This window comes from Hypanus sabinus, chromosome 7 (assembly GCF_030144855.1).
Source record: "Hypanus sabinus isolate sHypSab1 chromosome 7, sHypSab1.hap1, whole genome shotgun sequence".
NCBI lineage: Eukaryota > Metazoa > Chordata > Chondrichthyes > Myliobatiformes > Dasyatidae > Hypanus > Hypanus sabinus.
The window spans coordinates 137,929,932-137,951,250 of NC_082712.1; the positions used below are offsets into that span (position 1 = coordinate 137,929,932).

A 21,319-nucleotide genomic window follows, 5' to 3' on the forward strand; every position below is an offset into this window, starting at 1 on the left:
ATTGATAAATTTAATGAAGAGGTTCATTACCATGCAGGGAATGTCAATTTGTCTGAATTGCTATTATCCCGTGGAGGTATTTGATGGGAAAAATTCTGGTTTACTTACACTTTGAAGGGCTCATGTCTGAGCCTTTGTGTTCCTAAAGGCATTTTGTGATAATTCTGAAATTAGTGAAGCAATGTTTGCTCTTCATTGATTTCTGAGAATTGTGGATAATTGGACAATGGGTTCAGGAAAGAAAAACAATCTCTAGCATTCTCTTCAGTTTTTATCCTTTTTTTGAAAAAATCCTTGATTGCTCTTGCAACTGGGGATTGCAATTTGTTTAGTTTTTGTGTGATAGCCACAGAACCTCCTGCATAACACAGTTGTTTGACCTTTCTAATGTGTCTTCCCCCCCCCCCCCCCCCCCCCGAGTTAAAGGCATTTTTAGTTGCACCTTGTTCAGTTGATGAAACATTCTTAAGTTCCACCCTTGGTGTTACTGGATAGGGTAGGAGTGAATGTTGCATTGGCTTGAGTGGAGTATATGTTCCATTTAACAGCTGAAAATTGCTTCTCTGCATACTATTTGAAATAAACAATTATGAATTTGGACTGTGATGTGTTTGGTCAGAACAGCAAACATCTGTTCTAGAAATGAGTTGTGTCATATAGACAATGTTTTCTGTTTGATATGATGAGCAGTAACTTCAGAAAGTAATAAGAATGACCCCTCTAGCTTGCCCTCTCCTTCAGAAAGATCGTGTGGTTCTGATCTTGGTCTCATCAGTTTCTTCATAACGCTCTTCTCCCCTGTAGACCAAAAGCTCCAAGCCTTTAATTAAGGAGAGCAAAGCAATACAATATTCCCAGATGTGGTTATGTAGCTATAGGAGGTGAATGTTAGTGACTTTATACTGAGGCACACTGAATCATTTGTGCAACTATCACACATTATTTCAATTAACAGTGCGCAGATGTAATTCACACTGCTAATGTTTAAGCTTCTGGAGAAATATTCTATGAAGCTTCAATTGGGAATGAAATTATTAAGTGTCAAAGTAAATTTTGCCTCAGAAGGCATGATGATATTTAAATATAACCATATAACAATTACAGCACGGAAACAGGCCATCTCGGCCCTTCTAGTCTGTGCCAAACGCTTACTCACCTAGTCCCACCGACTTGCACTCAGCCCATAAACTTCCATTCCTTTCCTGTCCATATACCTATCCAATTTTACTTTAAATGACAATATCGAACTTGCCTCTGCCATTTCTACTGGAACCTCGTTCCACACAGCTACCACTTTCTGAGTAAAGAAATTCCCCCTCGTGTTACCCCTAAACTTTTGCCCCTTAACTCTCAACTCATGTCCTCTTGTATGAATCTCTCCTACTCTCAGTGGAAAAAGCCTATCCACGTCAACTCTATTTATCTCCCTCATAATTTTAAATACCTCTTTCAAGTCCCCCCTCAACCTTCTACACTCCAAAGAATAAAGACCTAACTTGTTCAATCTTTCCCTGTAACTCAGGTGCTGAAACACAGGATGTTGGTTTTAATTTGTTTGATTGTTGTTCCTTTCCGCACCTTGTGGCACGTTGAGTGTCAACCTTGCTGTTCTCTAGCATTTTTGTCTGTTCCTTTTTGAGACTGAGCTGCTAGCTCAACGTTTAACCCCTTAACCCACATGGCTGGAAAATGTGCAAGGATCCGGCCGGATTTGAACCCTGGACCACTCCCCTCGAAGTCACTACACTACCATTTGCCTATTGATTTATTAGAAACCTTTAAATATTAAATGGTTTTTATTGTGTTTATTGCAGGATTTATTTAAACCTTATATTATCTCTTGTACAATACTGTGAAAGGTTTTTATTTCTGAACTGAATTTTAGTCATTTTAATTTTGGAAGGGGACTCTACTGTGGAAGTAATGAAGGTACTTGATGCTGTGTGAAAAGTTTGTTACAACGAGGGTGTGATAATACAGAACAAGTTAACTGTGGTAGAATGAAATAGAGTAAATGATTGCAAGCATCAGATGTAGGAAAACTTCCATTTAAGAATGCAAACAAAAGTCAATTAAAGGTATTTTCAAATTCTAGTTACCATGAGATTTGCATTAAACCGAACATGATGATTTGTTACAGTACCAGGTTTGTTCCTGTACAACTGGGGTTATTCCTCAGCCTCAACTATCTGCTTCCCGCAATGTCCAACATATTCAGTGTATCAACAACAGTAGGATGCTCCTCTTCTGTGCCTGCATCTTTTATCCCTCCATCCTGGGCATCCCATTTCTTATCTGGCAAGATCAGTGGCAAGATGCGGAGTTGGAGTGCTTTGGAGCCTTTCCAAAACAGGTGTAACTGCAGAAAGAAATAACACAAGTAGATATTTTGCTGGAAGCAATTCACTGAAGTATTGCCAAACATTAACTGACCTAGGTAATAGTAACAATCTGTTAGCTAAAGATGGCTTTTAGTATAAAGACACCAGACATTAAAATCAAGTGTATTCTTGCATATATGGAATTCATCACATCATAGTTGAATTGATTAAAACTGTTTTTTCTGTTTAATAGAACAGAGAAACTGCTCTGCAAAATATATAGAACTGAATGAAGTCCATTGATTTTTATAAACAAAGCTTGTCATCTACATTTGTTTCATAGTCATCTGACTTCATTAGTGTAAAGATATAGCATTCTTTCCAAATCATCAGTAATATTCTAGATCTTAACTAACTATATAAAGACTACTAAATAGAGTACCAGCTATTTACTGCTTGTTACGTAGGTAATGAAATTACAGACATCTCGAATATTCCTTATTGTTGCTGGCATAAAGGGTGCGGTGTGTATATTTGTCTGGACAAACTATTTTCCTGAGCTGTGTGCACAAATCATTTTTGTTGATTGAACACAATGCCTTTTGGGTCCATCCCGATGTTAGTCACAATGCTGTCAGCATTTAATGCCGTTCAGCTGCCAAAATAATACCTGTCATTCTATCATCCTGAAAACTAAATGAACTATCAGGAATAATCTGACATTAAAGTATGCTCTGGTTTATAGAAGCACGAGAACAGGGATGTCTCTGTCCTCTGTATTGCCTCCTTTTGCTGACAGAAGTAAACAATCTGAGCATGTGTGGTCAGTTTCTTCTAGCCATTTATTAAACAGACTTGTTCGGTTGATTGCCAATTTTGGATACCATGTTGAAGTACCTGGGCAAGGTGCCTGTAAAAGGGTATGTCTGTGTGATGGTATGCTTGACAGCAACAAGCAATTATGCTCCAGTGTGTAATTTTATTGAGAACAAGCATTGAATTAAAATACTATGGCCATCTTTCCAAAATATTTCTGTGGTCAATTGGAATGCTTGCAACTGCTGACTGAACAAAATAATGACTGACTGGTTGGGTCTACAGTGCATAATTTAAAAAAAATTATTGATCTGTAGTCCTGTCTAGCTTAGCTGCGCTGTCAACCCATGACTCATTTGTTTGCTGGAGCCTTTTCTGAACTTGTTGTTTAGTTCTGTTGTAGGCAGTCATCTCTGCACCAAAATAAAGCATTTGATCTAGAAAATCTAGTCACAGACAATTAATTGATTGAAAAGTTTCCGCAGTGATGTCGTGCTTATTGGAAAAAAGTCTCTGTGCCTTGCAGGATGGAATCCACAGCTACTAGTGCACATGGGTATGTAAGACTTGTGGATCCTTTTTTGCCATTGTGATTTCCTTTGTCTTTAAGTGAAAGATTTTGGTCTTTAGCTCCCTCTCTTTTTTTAAAACCACATAAGGAAGCTTGAGCTGAACAGCTGGTTATGACCAGGATGCTGGGGTCCTTTGGCTGCAACTCAGCACTGAGTTTCATGACTGAATTGATCTGTCTTGTTCATGACTGAATTCTACTTGGCCAACATGAGACTATGTTGTATACGTAGTTGTTGATGTTTGGGTGCTGCTAGAGGGTCTAAAATTTGTCTGCTTGTTGGAACGTGGTGGCAATGACTGTTCTCACACAATCCAAATGTGTGGCAGGGTATTATTTTCATTCTGCCCTGTGATCAAACGTCCTTGTATAATCAGTGCAAGAAACAAAATTTGTATGGGGTGGGGAGCCCTGAATTCTTCACAATGCTGTTTGCATTGTCGTTGGTTTAAAATGTCAGTTACGAATAGAATGTACAGCTGATTTGCATTGGGTGCTATCTTTATTATAGGTTGAGCTTTTGTTTTAACAGCTGAAGAGTCATGCATTATCATTTAAAATTGAGCTTTGGTATGAGGATGGATTGGCAGAAAATTCAAAATGAGTCCAAAGGCCATCCAAAACTATGTATCATGTAACAGCCTTAATAGAGGTTGCAAGAGTTAAATCTCAATTGTCTCAAAAGTCAGTATTTTATTTTGAAAGGTTACTTCTAATTGTGGTTGTTTTACTTAATCATTATCTCATAAAGTACATAAATTCCAGGCTGTCACTTTAATGATGTAATTTTTATCTCAGTGCTATTAAGTTTAATCTGCAGAGGATTGGCTGTGGTAGTTAGCAGGGAGCAGCTGTCGTTATACATGTAACATGACAAGGGACGACTGAAGTGTGATTGTGGCCATTGGTTTATTGGGTAGAATTGAAAGCAGGAGGAGGATTTGATGAACAAATTAAGTTTGCAGAGCCAGAAGGAAGATTACAGAAAATCTTATGTGAACTTTCACATATGGAAGAAACATTTGCTGCTTGGCCAGATAGCAAGGAGAAGAAAGGGAAGCAGTGGAGGTTGAGCTGTAGATGAGATTGTAGAATGTAGCTGTAGATGTTTCCCTTCTGGCGTCATCAAAGATGCCCTCACCCGCATCTCCTCCACTTCCCGCACTTCAGCCCTTAACCCATCCTCCCATCACCACAACAGGGACAGGGTTTCCCTTGTCCTCACCTACCACCCCACCAGTCTCCGGGTCCAACACATTATCCTCCGCAACTTCTGCCACCTTCAACAGGACCCCACCACCAAGCACATCTTTCCCTCCCACCCCTCTCAGCTTTTCGCAGGGATCGTTCCCTCCGCGACTACCTGGTCCACACGTCCCTCCCCACAGAACTCCCACCTGGTACTTATCCCTTCAAGAGCAAATGCTACACCTGTCCCCATACCTCCCCCCTTACCACCATTCCAGGCCCCAGACAGTCCTTCCAGGTGAGGCAACACTTCACCTGCGAGTCTTCTTGAGTCGTCTGTTGCATTCGGTGCTCCCGGTGTGGCGGCCTCTACATCGGCAAGACCCGACGCAGATTGGGGGACCGCTTCATCGAGCACCTACGCTTCATCCATCACAATAGACAGGACCTCCCGGTTGCCACCCACTTCAACACTGCCTCTCATTCCCATTTAGATATGCCCATACATGGCCTCCTCTACTGCCATGATGAGGCCAAACTCAGGTTGGAGTAGCAACACCTCACCTACCGTCTGGCTAGCCTCTAGCCTGGTGGTATGAACATTGAATTCTCCAATTTCTGGTAATTCCCTCCCCCTTCCCCTATCCAAGGTCCCTCTCTGCCTCTCTCCCCTTTCAACTTCCTGCTTCTTTGTCTCTACAGTTCTTTTATGCTTATCCCCTCCCTCTCCCCCCTTTATCTTTCCTCTGATTGGTTTTCCACCTGGCGTCTCTGGACTCTACCCCCTCCCCATCTCTATTACTGGGCTTCGGCTATTTCTTCCACCCCACTCCTGATGAAGGGTTTCGGCCCGAAACATTGGCTACTCTTTTCTCACGGATGCTGCCCGACCTGCTGAGTTCTTCCAGCATTGTGTACATATTCTTTGATCCACAGCATCTGCAGTTGTATTTTTGTGAGTTGTAGATGGTCTCAACCTCTCTAGGAAGTTCATGAAATCCTTGCCCTTGTTTTTGGAGGTGAGAGTGGAGGAGACAAAGTGTGACTTTTGATGAAAGTTGGCAGTAGAAGCGGTAAAATCAGAAAGCAATGGAAACAGCAGATCAGGTGATGTGTGGCACCAGTTTATGTTTTGAGTTGAAGGTTCTGCATCAGAATAGGAAAATTGAGAAAAACTATTGATTTGATATTTCAAAAAAGGTTGGGGAAGAAATGAGGATAGGGCACAGGAAATATTTCTGACTGGGTGTAGCCAGGTTGCCATGGGATATATTGTTTATGAAACTGTCAGGTTGCTAGATTAATAGGAGCAATTAGTGTTAATAAAGAGGCATGTCAAAGCTGTGGTGCTGCTGATGGAGAGACTTGAAACAAAAAAGAAAATGTTGGAAATGTCTAGCAGACCAGGTCATACTCAATCCAGTCTGAGACAAGTGGAGGTATGGACTCTACTGAGAAAGGCTATGTTGTTACAGGGACAACAATCCTAATGGCAGTGCGTGTGACAATCGTGGAGCCACGTGCTCAGTTGAGTAGATTAATGATTACATCAGACCAGCGGCCAAAGTCTAACTGATGTGCTTTTCAAAGTCAAGCTGCAAATAAACATTCTTTTCATTGGTGGTGCAAAATGATAGAGGTTCAGGAGAGGAAGATGCATGGGTTGTTAAGTTTGTGGAAGTGAATAAATGTAGGGAACAATACAAGCAAGTGGTCAGAAATGGCTATGTTATTCGAGACAAGAAAGACCTACCTGATTTTTAGCCACCGGACCCATTAAGTCTGTGTACCTGCGAGTATCATACTACCAGGTGCAGTGTGTCTCCGGGCTTCAAAATCTGCCTGTCACATAGAAAATAATGAATTGGAATAAACAGGAGCTTTTCAGACTGGAATGTTGTAATTATTAGAGTATCCCAGGCTTTGGTACTTGGCCCTCATTTGTTTATTCTTTACTTAGAAGAGGAATGAAATGTGAGGTGTCTAAGTTTGTTGACAACATGAAAATAGGCAAAGGGGTATGTTGTGATGCGACATTGATTCTGCAGCTGTGTATAAAATGGATGAAAACCTGCTAAGGGGAGTTTAATATGGGGAAAAGTAAGGTCATGCACTCAAGTAAAGGAATCAATAGGGAGACTTTTATCTAAAGAGAGAGAGAGAGAGAGAGAGAGAGAGAGAGAGACTATAAATGAGTCAACATCAGGTTGATCTAACTGTTGAAGTGCACGAATCACTAAGATTCAGCAGGCAGGTCCAAAGGTAATAGAGAAGGAAAATGGCACCTTAACCTTTACTGTTAAGGATGTGGAGTTCAAGAATAGGGAGTTTTTGTAACAGTTGTATAAGGTATTGGTGAAGCCACTCTCAATACAGTACACAGCACTGGTCTCCTTGCCTCAAAAAAGACATAGTAGCTTTGGAGATAATCCGAAGGAGATTCACCGGCAGAAAATCTGGGGTCAGAGGATTGTCCTATCAAGAGAGGCAAGACGGTTTTAGCCTGTATTCTTTGGAGTTTAGAAGAATGAGATGTGACCTTATTCAAATCGGAGTTCTTAAGGGGGCTTGATAAGGCAAACGTTGAGACGTTTTTACCAGTGGAAGAGTCACAAACACGGGGAAGTAACAACAAAATAATGACTGGTCATTTAAAACTGAGATGTGTAGAAATTCTTTTTCTCAAGAATACTGTATCTCTGGAATTCATGAGATATATTTAAGGGGGAGATTTATGCTGCTTTAATCTTTCAGATGTCTGAAGGTGTGGGGATGCGACAAAGATCAGGAGCTGAGGCCAGTTTTGATTAGCTACGATCATATTGGAATGGTGAGGGAGGCTTGAGATGCCTAGTGAAACATATTATTCCTGCTTCTATTTTCTTGTGTGACAAGTCGGGATTCAGAAGACCCTTGCTGCCAGACTAGCAGATTGGGTGGATTATTGGAAAGGATTCCTATTAACACTCTAACAAAGGTTTAATTTGCATAAGATGAAGTGTAGTAGAATAGTAAATATTCCAGTGAACTCAGCAAGTTTAAAGGCAACATGGTGAAATAAATTAACTTGGAAGCACTGGAACCTGGGCCCTGTTAGCACGACACAAAACTTTCAGCATTTCCAAATAGTCGAACAACAGCTCTACAGCAGTTCGTTTGTGATTTACTGGAAAGCTCAGGTTGGCATGTGTTCTAGTTACTGGGGCAATGATAATGCGAGCCCAGCAGAATACACTTGAGATTTTAAAGAATAAAATATGGCTGTTAACAATTGTGTTGAAGGTTTTGTTTGGGTTTGAGTTTGGGTGGATGTGTGCAAGTCTGTTCTGATATTGATCACTATTTATGCTTAAAATACCCAGTCTGCTCAGCACATTGTCATGCACTCCTTTTCAGTATAAAGACAAAGAACTCAGGTATGAGGTAGAAAGATATTCATGGTTGTATAGCATCACATCAGTAATCATGATCTACCAAAGACAAATGGGTGTATCTGTAAATGAATGTATTTTGTAGGCAGTACACTTCATTGTATAAGACTGTTTCTGGTACAGTAATTTTTATCTTCTCAATTAAAATTGCCTGTATGTACATTTTTCTCCCCAGGACAAAGTTTATGACCTGCTTCTATATCAAAACACTCCAGCAAATTCCGTATGACGAAGAATTAACTTAAAGGATAGTAAAATGCTCTGTGCACTCCATTTCTTAAAAGTAACTTGTTGACCCTTGGAGTGGTACAAATACTTGAATGTTTTAATTTCTTATATTCATTGCTTGCAATAAATTTCAAACTTGAGCTTCATTTTCCGAATAGTTCATAATATGTTCATAAAACAGCAACAAATCACAATAGTAAGCATAATTTTGTGGCTTGTAGTCCAATGGCCTCGATAGTAAATCCCAAATCCATGAATATTTCTCTTAATCCCTCACCAACTGTTTACCATTCACTTCTGCATTTGCCCTATCAAAAGGGAAAACCCCCTGGAGTAACTTTGTAGATAGACACTTGGATACACAGGTAATGGAGGAGTTGGGTACTGCTAAAGAAATTTAGTGTTTAAGTGCAAGGTAACACACTCAACATGCTGTAGAAACTCAGCAGGTCAGGCAGCATCTATAGAATGGATTAATCATTTGATGTAGGACCTATTCCTGTGCAGAACTATTCTATGTTCTACACTGGATTCATGGTGTTTTACTCCTGATACAAAATGTGTTGTGATGTACCAATAGGGTGTGGTTCAAGTTGATCTGATTGTTTGGAATCATCTAAGGTTGACTGCTTGGATGCATGAAATGATGATCTTGAGCTGATGTAATAGATTTGTGCTGTATGTGGAATGTTTTAAATGGTGAGAGGTGGAAGTTGGTGTTCTAAGGAACCTGAATGTCTTTGTAAATGAGCCCCAAAAATTAACATGCAGTTAAAGCAAACAAGCTGTTTATTGGCCTTCGTTATAAGAGGACTGCAGACCAATATTGAAGACTTATTAGTTAATTTTCTTACAACTGTATATCTATTGATCTTGGAACTATTAGTAATCATGTCGTAATAAATCAAATGGATAATGTAGACTAAAGAACTGTGATTTAAAAAGAATATTCCTGGTAGAATGATACCTCAGTGACATATTGATGTCAACAGGATCCTTGGATTCAACTACTGTAAACTGTATGCATTATAATTATTCATTGTGATACAAAGCTGTTTTAACTGATGGCAAATTAATGTAGGATGATTTAAAGCATTTAACTATGCCGAGGGACAAACTAGGATTTATCCTTCAGTACAAGGTTACTGGAGTCAGCAGAAAATATAAATCATCTACAGTTTGTACAGTATGGGGAAAGTAAACACTTCATGCAATTGCAAACACATTTGACATGTCATTGACTGCTCTGTTAAACTGAGACCCGAACATTTTTTTTTGGACAGATGCAGATCAATAAATGGAGAAATGAATGATTACCAGACTGGTATAGTACTTGGGTTTGCAAAGGCTGTGCTCAAAGTGAAATGGATCAGTTGGTATGCTTAAATCAACATCCCCCACAATGTTCGTTTCTGTGCATAGCCAATGTGCTTTAGTTTTTATCATAGAAGCATGCCAGCATAGACCTTGAACCTATTTAAGAAACCTGAAGTTTGTTTTGAATGCAGTGCTTTTGTATTTAACGTAGTTACCTTGTTCATTTTTTCATTGATTTGTCAACTTCTGGAGCATGTCTACTGGTCCTTCAGCCACGGTCATTCAGGCTGATCTAGATGCCTGTCTAAGCTAAACCCATTTACCTGAATTTAATAATAATAACATTATTTATAGAGCATTTTCATGCAGATAATGTAGTTTTAAGTGCTTCACCATGCGATAAAAGCAGAAACATGAAAATAAAATAGAAAAAAAATGTGAAAGTAAAAGACAAAATGATTTTAAGTTTAAAAAACAAGGTGATATTAATATGTTTTGAGCTGACATTTAAACATATCAACTGAGTCTGCATCTCGTGTAGTTTTTTTTTAGGTATGAATTCCGCACTCCAGGAACCCATATTGGTCCATATTTCTTTAAATCTCCAATATGTATGTCCTCATCCAAACTATTTTTAAACATTGTAATTATACCAGCCTCTACCAGTTCCTCTGGTGGCCCTCACTGAATATTCCCACCACCCTTTGTACGAAGATATAACTTGCCATATACCAAGCTATTTTAACTATTCCTAATTAGTCCTTGTTTTTCCAAATAGAAAGAATACAGTCTTTCAATATTTCTTTCAACAACATTTCCACAGCTGATGCAAGGCTCACCAGCTTGTAGTTCTCTGGTTTGGCCTTGGAGCCCTTCTTAAATATCTGCACAGCATTAGTCATTCTCCAGTCTTTTGATACCTCAGTTGAGGCCAAAGAAGATGGAAGAATCTCTGCCAGGGCCCTATCAATTTCCTAGACAAGCATGAGCATTTGAAGAAGTTTTGTTAATATTGAAGGCCTTTTTTTTAAGGCATGTGTTGTTGGCTGCACCAAGTGTAGAAGGAAATGGCTTAAAGAGCGTGGAGGCGTTTCTGAAGGAAGAGAATGGACCTATATATGGACCAAAGACAACTTTGGTTTTGTGGTCTAGTGAGAACTAATAACATGCAATCTTGAATTCAAATAGTTTGCAGATTTAATTGGTCTTTGACCTTCATGTAAGGGTAGAATACTTTGAAGTCTTTGCTGGAAACCATTAACTTTGTTGACTTTCTGCAGCACTGCATCAATGATGAATTGTAGGTATGTTTGAAGAAAGTCCTGGAGTAATTTTAATTTGTTTTCCTTTTCATATTCAAAGTAAATGTCACTGTAGCTCAAAGTGACTTTACAGTTGCACCTTTTGCTGCTGTTGCCTGAAGCACACTTTACTTTTAGAACCTTGCGAACAATACAATAAAGTGCTTTTTATCAACAATTTATGCCAATATTTGTCATCCAGTTGAATCTAAGTGTTGCAAGTCATTTCAATTTACAGAAGTGATAGAATATGTTACTAAGTTGTATTTGTCCCCATGTCAAACCACATTGATGCATTTGGTTATTATAAGTAGTGTTCTTAAATTCATCTAGTGAGATGAGACTTAAATTTATCTTGTGAAATGACATCAATTTATCATGAAGTAAATCCATGTGCTTTTGTGTGAATACCTGTTTTCAGTCTAGTTCAATTCATGGGTGAGGCAGTGTGAGCCTCTTGTTGATCTGATATGGACATGTGCATATGTCCATATCTTGTGTGTGTGCCTTCATATTTCTCTCCAATCTTTTTATAGCACTAAGTTCTAAGAATGGTGATCTAAATATTGCAATCAAACCCATTTAATTAAATCAATGCAGTGAGACTCTGTTGTGTCATAACTGTAGAGTTGTGTAATCTGACAATAAGAGACATCAATAAAAGATGTAATTTTTGTAAAAATATCTTAATAGAGTGGTGCTTCTTTGCTGAATGGCTAAGCCTGAGAGGTAGCTGCTGGGTTTGTTGAGTCTTTTAATGTTTAATATATGTGCATCCCACCCATTAAAATTCTGAGCCCAGAGAGAACTTGCAGTTGCAAATTCTACTTTGAAAACACCTGCCTGGAAGACAGAGGAGGAGAATTAGGCCATTTGGCCCATCAAGTCTGCTCTGCCATTCCATCATTGGCTGATTTATTATCCCTCTCAACCCCATTTACTCGTCCTCTCCCTGTAACCTTTTTACACCCTCTGTAATCAAGAACGTATCAACCTCTGCTTTCAATATACCCAATAAATTGGACTGCACAGCTGTCTGTGCCAATGAATTCCACAGATTCACCACCTTCTGGCTGAAGAAATTTTTCCTCGCATCTGTTCTAAATGGATGTCCCTCTATTCTGAGGCTCTTCCCTCTGGTCCTAGACCCTGCCACTAAAGGAAACATCCTCTCCACATCTACTTTATCCAGACCTTTCAATATTTGATAGGTTGTAATGAGATCCTGCCCCCCCCCCCCATTCTTATAAACGTACGTGAGTACAGGCTCAGAGCCATTAGACATTTCTCATGTTAATCCTTCATCCCTGGGATAATTCTCATGAACCACATCTGGAACCTCTCCAATGCCAGCACATCTTTTAGATAACACACACAAAATGCTGGTGGAATGCAGCAGGCCAGGCAGCATCTACAGGAAGAAGTACAGTCACCATTTCGGGCCGAGACCCTTTGTCAGGACCCTTCGTGAATCCTGACGAAAGGTCTCGGCCTGAAACGTCGACTGTACTTCTTGTACTTTTTCCTATAGGTGCTGCCTGGCCTGCTGGGTTCCACCAGCATTTTGTATGTGTTGCTTGAATTTCCAGCAGCTGCAGATTTCCTCGCGTTTACATCTTTTAGATAAGGGGCCCAAAACTGCTCACCGTCTGCTCTGACCAAAGCCTTGTAAAGCCCCAGCATTACATTTTTGTTTCTGGTCAATATAAATGCTAACATTGCATTTGCTTTCCTTATCACCTACTTAAACTGCAAGTTAACCTTTGGGGAATTCTGCACGAGAGCTCCAGTACCTCCAGGATTTTGGAAGTTCTCTCCATTTAGGGAATAGTCTGTCTTTATTCCTTCTGCCAAATTGCATGACCATGTACTTCCCTGGACTGTGTTCCATCTGTCATTTATTTGCCAGTTCTCCCAATATGTCTCAGTCCTTCTGCTGTTACACTGCTCCCTCAACACTACCTGCCCCTCCATCTATCATCCACAAACTTGACTACAAATCCATCAATTCCTTAATCCAAATCATTGATATACTGTATAAGATGAAAATGAGCGGTCTTAATACCAACACCCGTAGTACATCACTAGTCACTGGCAACCAACCAGAAAAGACCCCCTTAACTCCCACTCTTTGCCTCCTGGCTAGTCAGCCAATCTTCTATGCATGCTAGTATCTTTCCTGTAATACCACAGTCTCTCAACTTGTTAAAATCTAAATGAACAACATCAGTCGACTCTCCTTTGTCTATCTGTTGGAATTCTTTGAGGAAATAACAGGCTTGCAGGTACGATTTCCCTTGAGGAAACCATGCTGACTCCAAGTACTTTCAAACCACATCCTTAACAAGGGACACCAACATCTTCCAAACCACTGACTTCAGACTAACTGACCTGTGATTTCCACACTTCTGCCTTCCTCCCTTCTTGGAGTGGAGTGACATTTGCAATTTTCCAGCCCTCTGGATCCATTCCAGACTATAGTGATTCCTAAAAGATCATTACTCATGCTTCCACAATCTCTTCAGCCACCTCTTTGGAATCCTGGGGCGTAGCCCATCTGGTCAGGGTGACTTACCTAACTTCAGACCTTTCAGTTTCCCAAATATCTTCTCCTTAGAAATAGCAACTACACTCACTTCTGCCTCCTGATAAACTCTCATTTCTGCATTCTGCTAGTGTTTTCGACAGTGAAGACTGGCACAAAACACTAAAGTTCATCTGTTATTTCTTTGTCCTCCATTACCGCCTCTCCAGTATCATTTTCCGGAGGTCTGATATCCACTCTTGCGTATTTTATTTTATATATCTGCAAATCTCTTTGTATCCTCCTTTATATTATTTGCTGGCTTGCCTTAATATTTTTATTATTTCTCTGTTTATGGCTTTTTAGTTGACTTTTGTTTTTTTTAAAAAAACTTTCCAATCCTTTGCCTTCCCACTAATTTTTTTTGCTATGTTATACAACCTCTGTTTTGCTGTTGTGCTGTTTTCAACTTCCCTTGTCAGCCGCAGTTGCCTCATCCTCCCTTTAGAATACTTCTTCATCTTTGCGATGTATCCGTCCTGGATCTTCTGAATTTCCCCCAGAAACACCAGTCATTGCTGATCTGCTGCCATCCCTAATGGTGTCCCATTCCAATCAATTTTAGCCAGCTTCTCTCTCATACATCTCTAACTTTTTAGTATGTTTGCTGTTTGCAACTTGAAGTAAGAGGTTATCCCTGATAACTTTCCAAATGCTCAAACATGAGTTTCCATAACCCCAGCAGGAATTGTATGTTTTACAAATACCAGAAAACCAGCAGGTGCTGGAAATCCAAAGCATCACACAAAATGCTGGAGGAACTCAAGAAGCCAGGCAGCATCTGTGGGAATACTAGATATTAGAAAAGTGAGGTAGTGTCCAAGGGTTTAATGTTCATTTAGGAATCTGATGGCAGAGGGGAAGAAGCTGTTCCTGAATTGCTGAGTGCATGCCTTCAGGCTTCCGTACCTCCTACCTGATGGTAACAGTGAGGAAAGGGCATGCCTTGGGTGCTGGAGGTCCTTAATAATGGATGCTGCCTTTCTGAGACACTGCTCCCTGAAGATGTCCTGGGTACTTTGTAGGCTAATACCCAAGATGAAGCTGACTAGATTTACAACCCTCTGCAGCTTCTTTTGGTCCAGTGCAGTAGCCCCTCCTTACCAGACAGTGATGCAGCCTGTCAGAATGTTCTCCACGGTTCATCTATAGAAGTTTAGTGATAGAGCTATAGCAGCACTAGTGTTTAGTGATCATTCGTTGATTAATGGACAGAATTGTTCAGTGTTCCAGTAATTTATTCTTGTTTTGCATTTCAAACATCAATACTTTTTGCTTTTCTTTCATTTCATGCTTTTTTTTAAACTGAAGCTTGTTATCCTAAAACTTGATAATAGTCTTTTTGAAAACATGACATTGACTTTACCATTATAGATTGCATCAACCTAGCCATCCATTAATTTCCTTACACAAAATATCCATGTTGTAAATGTGTAATTTTGTTGTAGATCACAGATAGAAATTAAAGTTGAGTTGTCAGATCTTGGCCTTGGTAGTGATAGTGATGTAGTCAGTTTGCAGTCTTAATCCTGACTGAAGAACTCTGTGACAATAACAATCTGTCCGGGCTGACTCTTCCCGTCTCCTTGTGTGACTACATCATGAGTTGGAAATAAAAGGATGAATATCATGCCAGCATGGAGAGAAAAATATTTGAACTGTAATGTCTACAAGTTGCTTCTATTGTTTTAAGGCATAATTGATGATCATTTTACTTGTCCTATCTATAATCTCTCAATCTTATGGAGCAAAATTGCGACAGCTTAAAATGATTTCCATTTGCTAAGTGTACCTGGCAGAACTCTTAAAAAAAAATGTTGACATTTAAGTAGTTTGGAGAAAGTTTTCAGTTGAACTCATTTAAAAATAGTGAATATTGTGTGAAAGTAAATGTATATGAACATTGATGTGCTATGGTTTAAGTTTGAAGATGCTTCATTGGATGGAGTTTGAGGATGAGAAACCATGCTTTGGTTTGAATATATTGGTATCATGCACATTTGATACAGAGCTTGTCTCTACCCTTTTGTGCCTGACCAGTGATGTTTGCATGGTTTCCTTGTTGGAAATGCAAGGACTGAATGTGGCTATGTGAGAACTATGGGTCACATGGCCATTGGGACCATCTCACTGGGCCAAAGAGTTGGCATGGATTAGATGGGCCGAAAGATATTTTCCATGCTTTAAAACACTATGAATGAAAATAGCAGAAAGGGCACAATGGCTTGCACCCACGTACCCACTAACAGAGACTTGCCCCACCAATGGAACAGTCATCAGATTAGACATCAAACTGGTTAGTTACCTCAGATCCCATAAATGGAAAGAAGTTAATTTCAATCCTAAGTATTAAGTTGCTGCTAAATTTCACTACATAAGCTTTTGTGTACAAAATGTGCTTATCTGAATTGCAGTGACAAAAGAAGCACCGACCACGAGGAGAGAAGAGAGGACTATTTCTTCTCTCAAGAGCCAGGCCTCAAACTTCAGAGATGCTGGAATATAATGTATAATTTTCTTCAGTTTTGAGAAGTGGAGTTGTAATGCCCAGAGTCCCACAGAAACAATGCTAATGTGGACCTTGTTTCTAATTCTTTAATTGAATTACGTAGTGTTACTGAAACATTTGTGTGCAACCCCTCGTTCAGTTGTCAAAATTCACCAAGTTGATTGTCTGAATAATGAAAGGAATGTCTGATCCCAGAATGTGATGAATGTGATTGTATCTGTTATGAAAAGTCTTAATCACTCATCAGGTTTTCCAGTCACAATCGTGTGTTTTCAGTTACTTATTTGTAAATCTTAAATTCACCTTACTTACAATTTTGGAATATTGCCAGCTTGAAGTTTCAACATATCAGCAGGAAGGCAAAGATTATCATAACCATATCACCCATATGCTTACCAGTTCCTGGGCAAAGATGCTATTCCATTCCTGAAGAGTGGAAAATTTGCTTAAGTGTTCTCTAACGAATACCTGCCTGCATATGCTTTTTCAGCCACCTCTACAAACCAACAGAATTGTTGCAGGCACTTAGCCTGTATAGACTGTCAGGACTGATAATATGTGTCAAAGTACGTTCCTTCCGCATTATAACGAGGGCAATGGGATATCTTGCTCAATCTGCTTCAGATGCCAAGCAGTAGAACTACTCTGAAACTTTGGCACCACTCCATGTTGTTGCTATCCTGTAATCAAAGATCAGCTGTTAATCTCGTGAATAACCATCTCATTATTTATGTAATCTATATTATTGCTATCATCTCTTTCTTTGTGATTGAAACTTAAAAGGTCTTAACTGGTCATGGCAGGGTTGGTATGAAGAGGAGTTTCACTTGGGTGGGAAAACTTGGAATGAGAATTAATTGCTGCTTATCAAAAGATCTCCCATTAAAGAAATGAGGTGAAATTTGGATGATTGAAGTTCTTTTGGATTACTACAGTTGAATATTTTTAGGACCAAGGCAGACAGATACTTGATGAGCAGAAGATGAAATGCTACAATGGGTAGATACAAACCTGGGGCTGAGATGACAACTGAAAGAACCACAACCTTATGAAATTGCAGGGGAGGTTTAGGAGGTCGTGGCCTACTTTTACCCCTAATTTATTTGTTCTGATAATGTCCCTAAATCTCATGGCATACCGATTCCTTAAAGAACCATGTTTTTAAATTATGAGAGACATAGAGTAAACAATTAGAATCTTTAGAGAAGAAATGCCAAACACTAGAGAACATGCTTTTAAGGTAAGAGGAAAGGGCCTGGAATGGCTTACCAGGGGTAGTGCTGGAAGCAGATAATTACACAGGAAAGTGAAGCATATGAATGATGGGCAAGAGAAGGGCATTTGATTGACATTTGATTGAAAGACATCGTGATTGGCACAACACATGGGCCAATTTGGCCTGTCCTTTCTGTACTGTTCTGATGAACCAAAACTAACCATGCAATAAAACTTGCTTGATCTTCAAAGGTGGGGAGCAATTTAATTGAGTCTGCCCAGGACATGGATTTTGGAATGACTTTGGTCTGTCAATAGAAGATCGGAGGTGATCTAAAAATGTGTCTGTAGCACCTTTGAGGATATTAGATCCATTTGGGACTCCTGTGAGACTCTTTGTTTCTCCACAGGCATCATTTGAATGTACTTTGTAGATAAATAAGCTAGACATTCCCCTTTCTTATCAAATGAAAGTAGCAGTGAAGTGCACCAATATGCTTATGATGAAGTCTTTCCATACTTTTCAACAATACAGTTTAAGGTCACGTTCTGTGGGTGGAGGATAAGCATTTCAAACACACCCACATTCCTTTGCTTGTCACATCGTGTCCATTTTACGTGCAACCTAAAATCTATGTCCCCATTTTGGTCTTCTCATTGGCACCTTCTGAATTCATTAAAGTCCTGTCCAATTTGTCTAAACATTAAATTTGTGCCTTTCATTTTATTCACTTGACCTTTTCCCAGAAACAAGATCCCATACTATTTGCATTTTTGAGGAGCTAGAACTAGAATCCTGTTTTGGCAATTATTTTCAAAGAAATTCACCTTCAGACGACCTCTGCTTACACTCCTCTTAAGCTTCTTTGATAAACGGCAATGCTCAATGCTGCTTTATCAGAAACACTTCAGCATTTCCTGGTGCACAGACATGAACCAGAGATGGTTGTAAAACTTTAATAAGGAATGTTGCATTCAGTTATCAGCTATCAGTTACATATTTACTATAAGCCATGTCACATCAGCATGCAACACTTCAATCTAAATGCAGACTTTTTTTCCTCCCCTTGTACCGTAAGATAAAATAACTAGGATTTTTTTTGTATGGCTAGACAGTGATTTTTGAAGAGTACATGAATGGATTTCATTAAATCACTTTCATTTCTCAAATAAACAATATTGTCATTACCTCTGTGTAATTAATTCATTCAAAAAGGACAAGCTTGCCTTTTATGTTGTGTCTGTCAGCCTCTGTATGCATTCAAGTTGCTTTACAGCCAACAAAGTACTTCTGTATGGTTACTTGACAATGCTGAAAATGCAGGCACCAACTTTCACAAAGCTCTCACAAATAGCAACAATATAATCAGATCATATTTGTTTACTTTAAGGGGTAAACTATTTGTAAGTGTAAGGCTATTACAAGTTGTATTTTTTAAAAAAACCAATTCAAAAAATCATTTTCTGGAGTAGCATTTGATCAATATGGCACATACCATAGATTGTCAACTTAGGTATTTGCCTTCAAGCCTCTGAGATAAAACGAGTCCGCAATCATACAGAATGTATTACTTGGCCTAATTTGTCATGGTGATTAACTTCTCTAAAATGACAAATGTTCTGTAACTTGAAGCTCTTATAGTGAGAGGTATAACTTTTAATAGTTGATGTTGAAAAGGCTTTTCTGAAAATGAAACTTTGGATTTCCCTTCTATTTAACTTGCTGTTAGTTAATGGGATGTGTGCAGGTCAGTATTTACTTCCTCCCTGCTCCATAAAATTCCTTGTTGGACCATTTCAGAGTGGTTTTGAGAGTGAAGCTCTTTCTGGTTTAGATCAGGGATTGCTTACAAGTCAGATAGATAAAAGATGGCAGGTTTCACGCCACAGTGTCTGTTATGTGACTGTAGGTTTATTTGTCACATTGCTGATTATAACCACTTTAAATGCAACCCCCTGAGTAAGTTATCATAGTCCAATCAGCATGTACCTTTCATGAGATCATGAAATGATCCAGCACTGTACAGCCATGTCTGTAGCTGACACTTTTTTTCCCTCTCTCTCTTCAGCTTCTAGCATTCTGACAGGAATATTTCCTCTAGGATGCTTTATTCAACTCAACCAGTATCCTTTTCATGGCAAATGGAGTGTACCTTCAGACCACATTGTACCTACCCTTACCTCTTTTCTCACTGTGAAGGACTGTAAATATACTTTCCCCAGATGAAGTTCTAATTTAATTGAATTTGGATAAATGATCATTTTACAGACCATATCTATTCACTGACTAGCCCTGTGTTCAATTGATACACAGTTCAGAGGAGCATTTGAAATAGCATCTAATTTCCCAGCTAGGTACATCACAGCCTTCTGCACTTAATGTTCTGAATTTGTAAATTTCACTCTTTCGGGTGTCTTGAATTCATACTTTAATCGATGGCTTTAGTTATCTCATAAATATTCAGATTTCCTCCATTTTCAGCTGGACCCCTTTCATCATTTTTAAGGCATTACCACTCTGAAACACCTTCATTTGCACATAGCACAGTGTTTCCATTTTCCAAGTGTTATTCCCCTCCCTAGGGCTATGCGCTCCCTAGGCTCCCTAGGCCTCCCTAGGGCTATGCGCTAGGGAAATTCTAGATGGTTTCTAGAATAGGTTACATGGATGGCACAACATTGTGGGCCGAAGGGCCTCTAATGTGCTCTAAATTTCTATGTTCCTGGCATCTTAAAACTGATGGATCAATGTCTTTCCTAGTTGAGATAAAAATAAACTAAAATATTTACTTTCTTTCACCAGTAAATCTACCTGCCTTAATTGTGTCCAGCATTTTATTTCTTTTACAGGTAGTGAAGTACTCTTGCAATGTAGTCACTACTGCAAGGAATCCTTTACCTTTGAGTTCTGTGTACAGTCAGGTGTGCTTGCTGATAACAATCTGATCTTCTAAACTTTAAAATATATACTTTGGGAGCTTTTGTATCCATCTGAATACCGATGGTCTTGCTGTTTGAACTCTATTGGAAAATTAAGTCAATGGAGCAGTTGCTTAGACACACACTGGGAAGCGTGTACCTTTTCCTGATCAGGTAACAGTCACTGCCTCCCAGAGTCGAGAGTATCCATTATCAACAAGGTTACAATCTGAACTGGAAGGACAGAGCTTTGGAATTTAACGCAGCCGTCAACTATAAGTCAAATTTGCTTGATTCCCATTAGACATCATTAAACGTTGATCGAGGCTGGGACCTTTCGGTTGCTGAGGCTCTGATTTAACTGCGAATATTTTCCACTTGTTAACTACACTTCTCATTCATACAGTGCACGTTTTAAGATTCATAGATTGGCACTGCTATAGTTTAATGTCATTTTTAAAAACACAAAGACTTGTGCTTGGTTGTTTTGTTTTGTCTCCCAAAATTTCTGGAAAAATTAGGTGAGTTTTAATTTCAGCTATTGGCTTAGATGTGATTAAAGTTTATCTGGGGAATGATAAGTGTTGGTATTTTACTGTCTGTTGATAATTTCTATGTTTGCTTGCCAGCCAAAACAGGCTGTTGATCTTCATACTCTGCGTATTTCCATAGCAAAAATGTTACACTCCTGCTTTTCCTTCCATATTGTGAATTGTTAACAATAAAAATATTCTCCAAGTATGCAAGACATCAACTGAGTAATTTAGCACATCAATGACCCGTTACAAAATGGAAAATGTTCTTTATAATGTTCCACTGAAATCTAATCCCAATTCAGTAGGCTCATTTTATTTTCAAAGTGAATGGAACTGCTGGTCAATTGTGAAATGATACACAGTGAATATTTAAGAATGTTGAT

The 21,319-nt window shown here is 39.1% G+C and overlaps 1 protein-coding gene and 1 long non-coding RNA gene across 7 annotated transcripts in view; one reads left to right on the forward strand and one right to left on the reverse strand.

Moving 5' to 3' along the window:
• plekha7b (pleckstrin homology domain containing, family A member 7b) overlaps positions 1–21,319 on the forward strand; it is a 422,578-nt gene that overhangs the window by 101,894 nt on the left and 299,365 nt on the right. Inside the window, exon 1 of one of the 6 annotated variants that reach the window (XM_059975741.1) lies at positions 20,727–20,921. The exons of the other annotated variants lie outside the window; for them this stretch is intronic. Within the exon in view, the coding sequence (XP_059831724.1) occupies positions 20,848–20,921 (74 nt within the window). The 5' untranslated portion in view covers positions 20,727–20,847. Of the gene's footprint in view, positions 1–20,726; positions 20,922–21,319 lie in introns of those variants that run through there. 6 annotated transcript variants of the gene reach the window in all.
• LOC132396412 (uncharacterized) lies at positions 426–16,972 on the reverse strand. The gene is made up of 3 exons (XR_009512974.1): positions 16,663–16,972; positions 6,650–6,738; positions 426–2,359 (listed from the first exon to the last, which is right to left on the reverse strand). It is a non-coding gene; the product is annotated as an uncharacterized LOC132396412 (long non-coding RNA).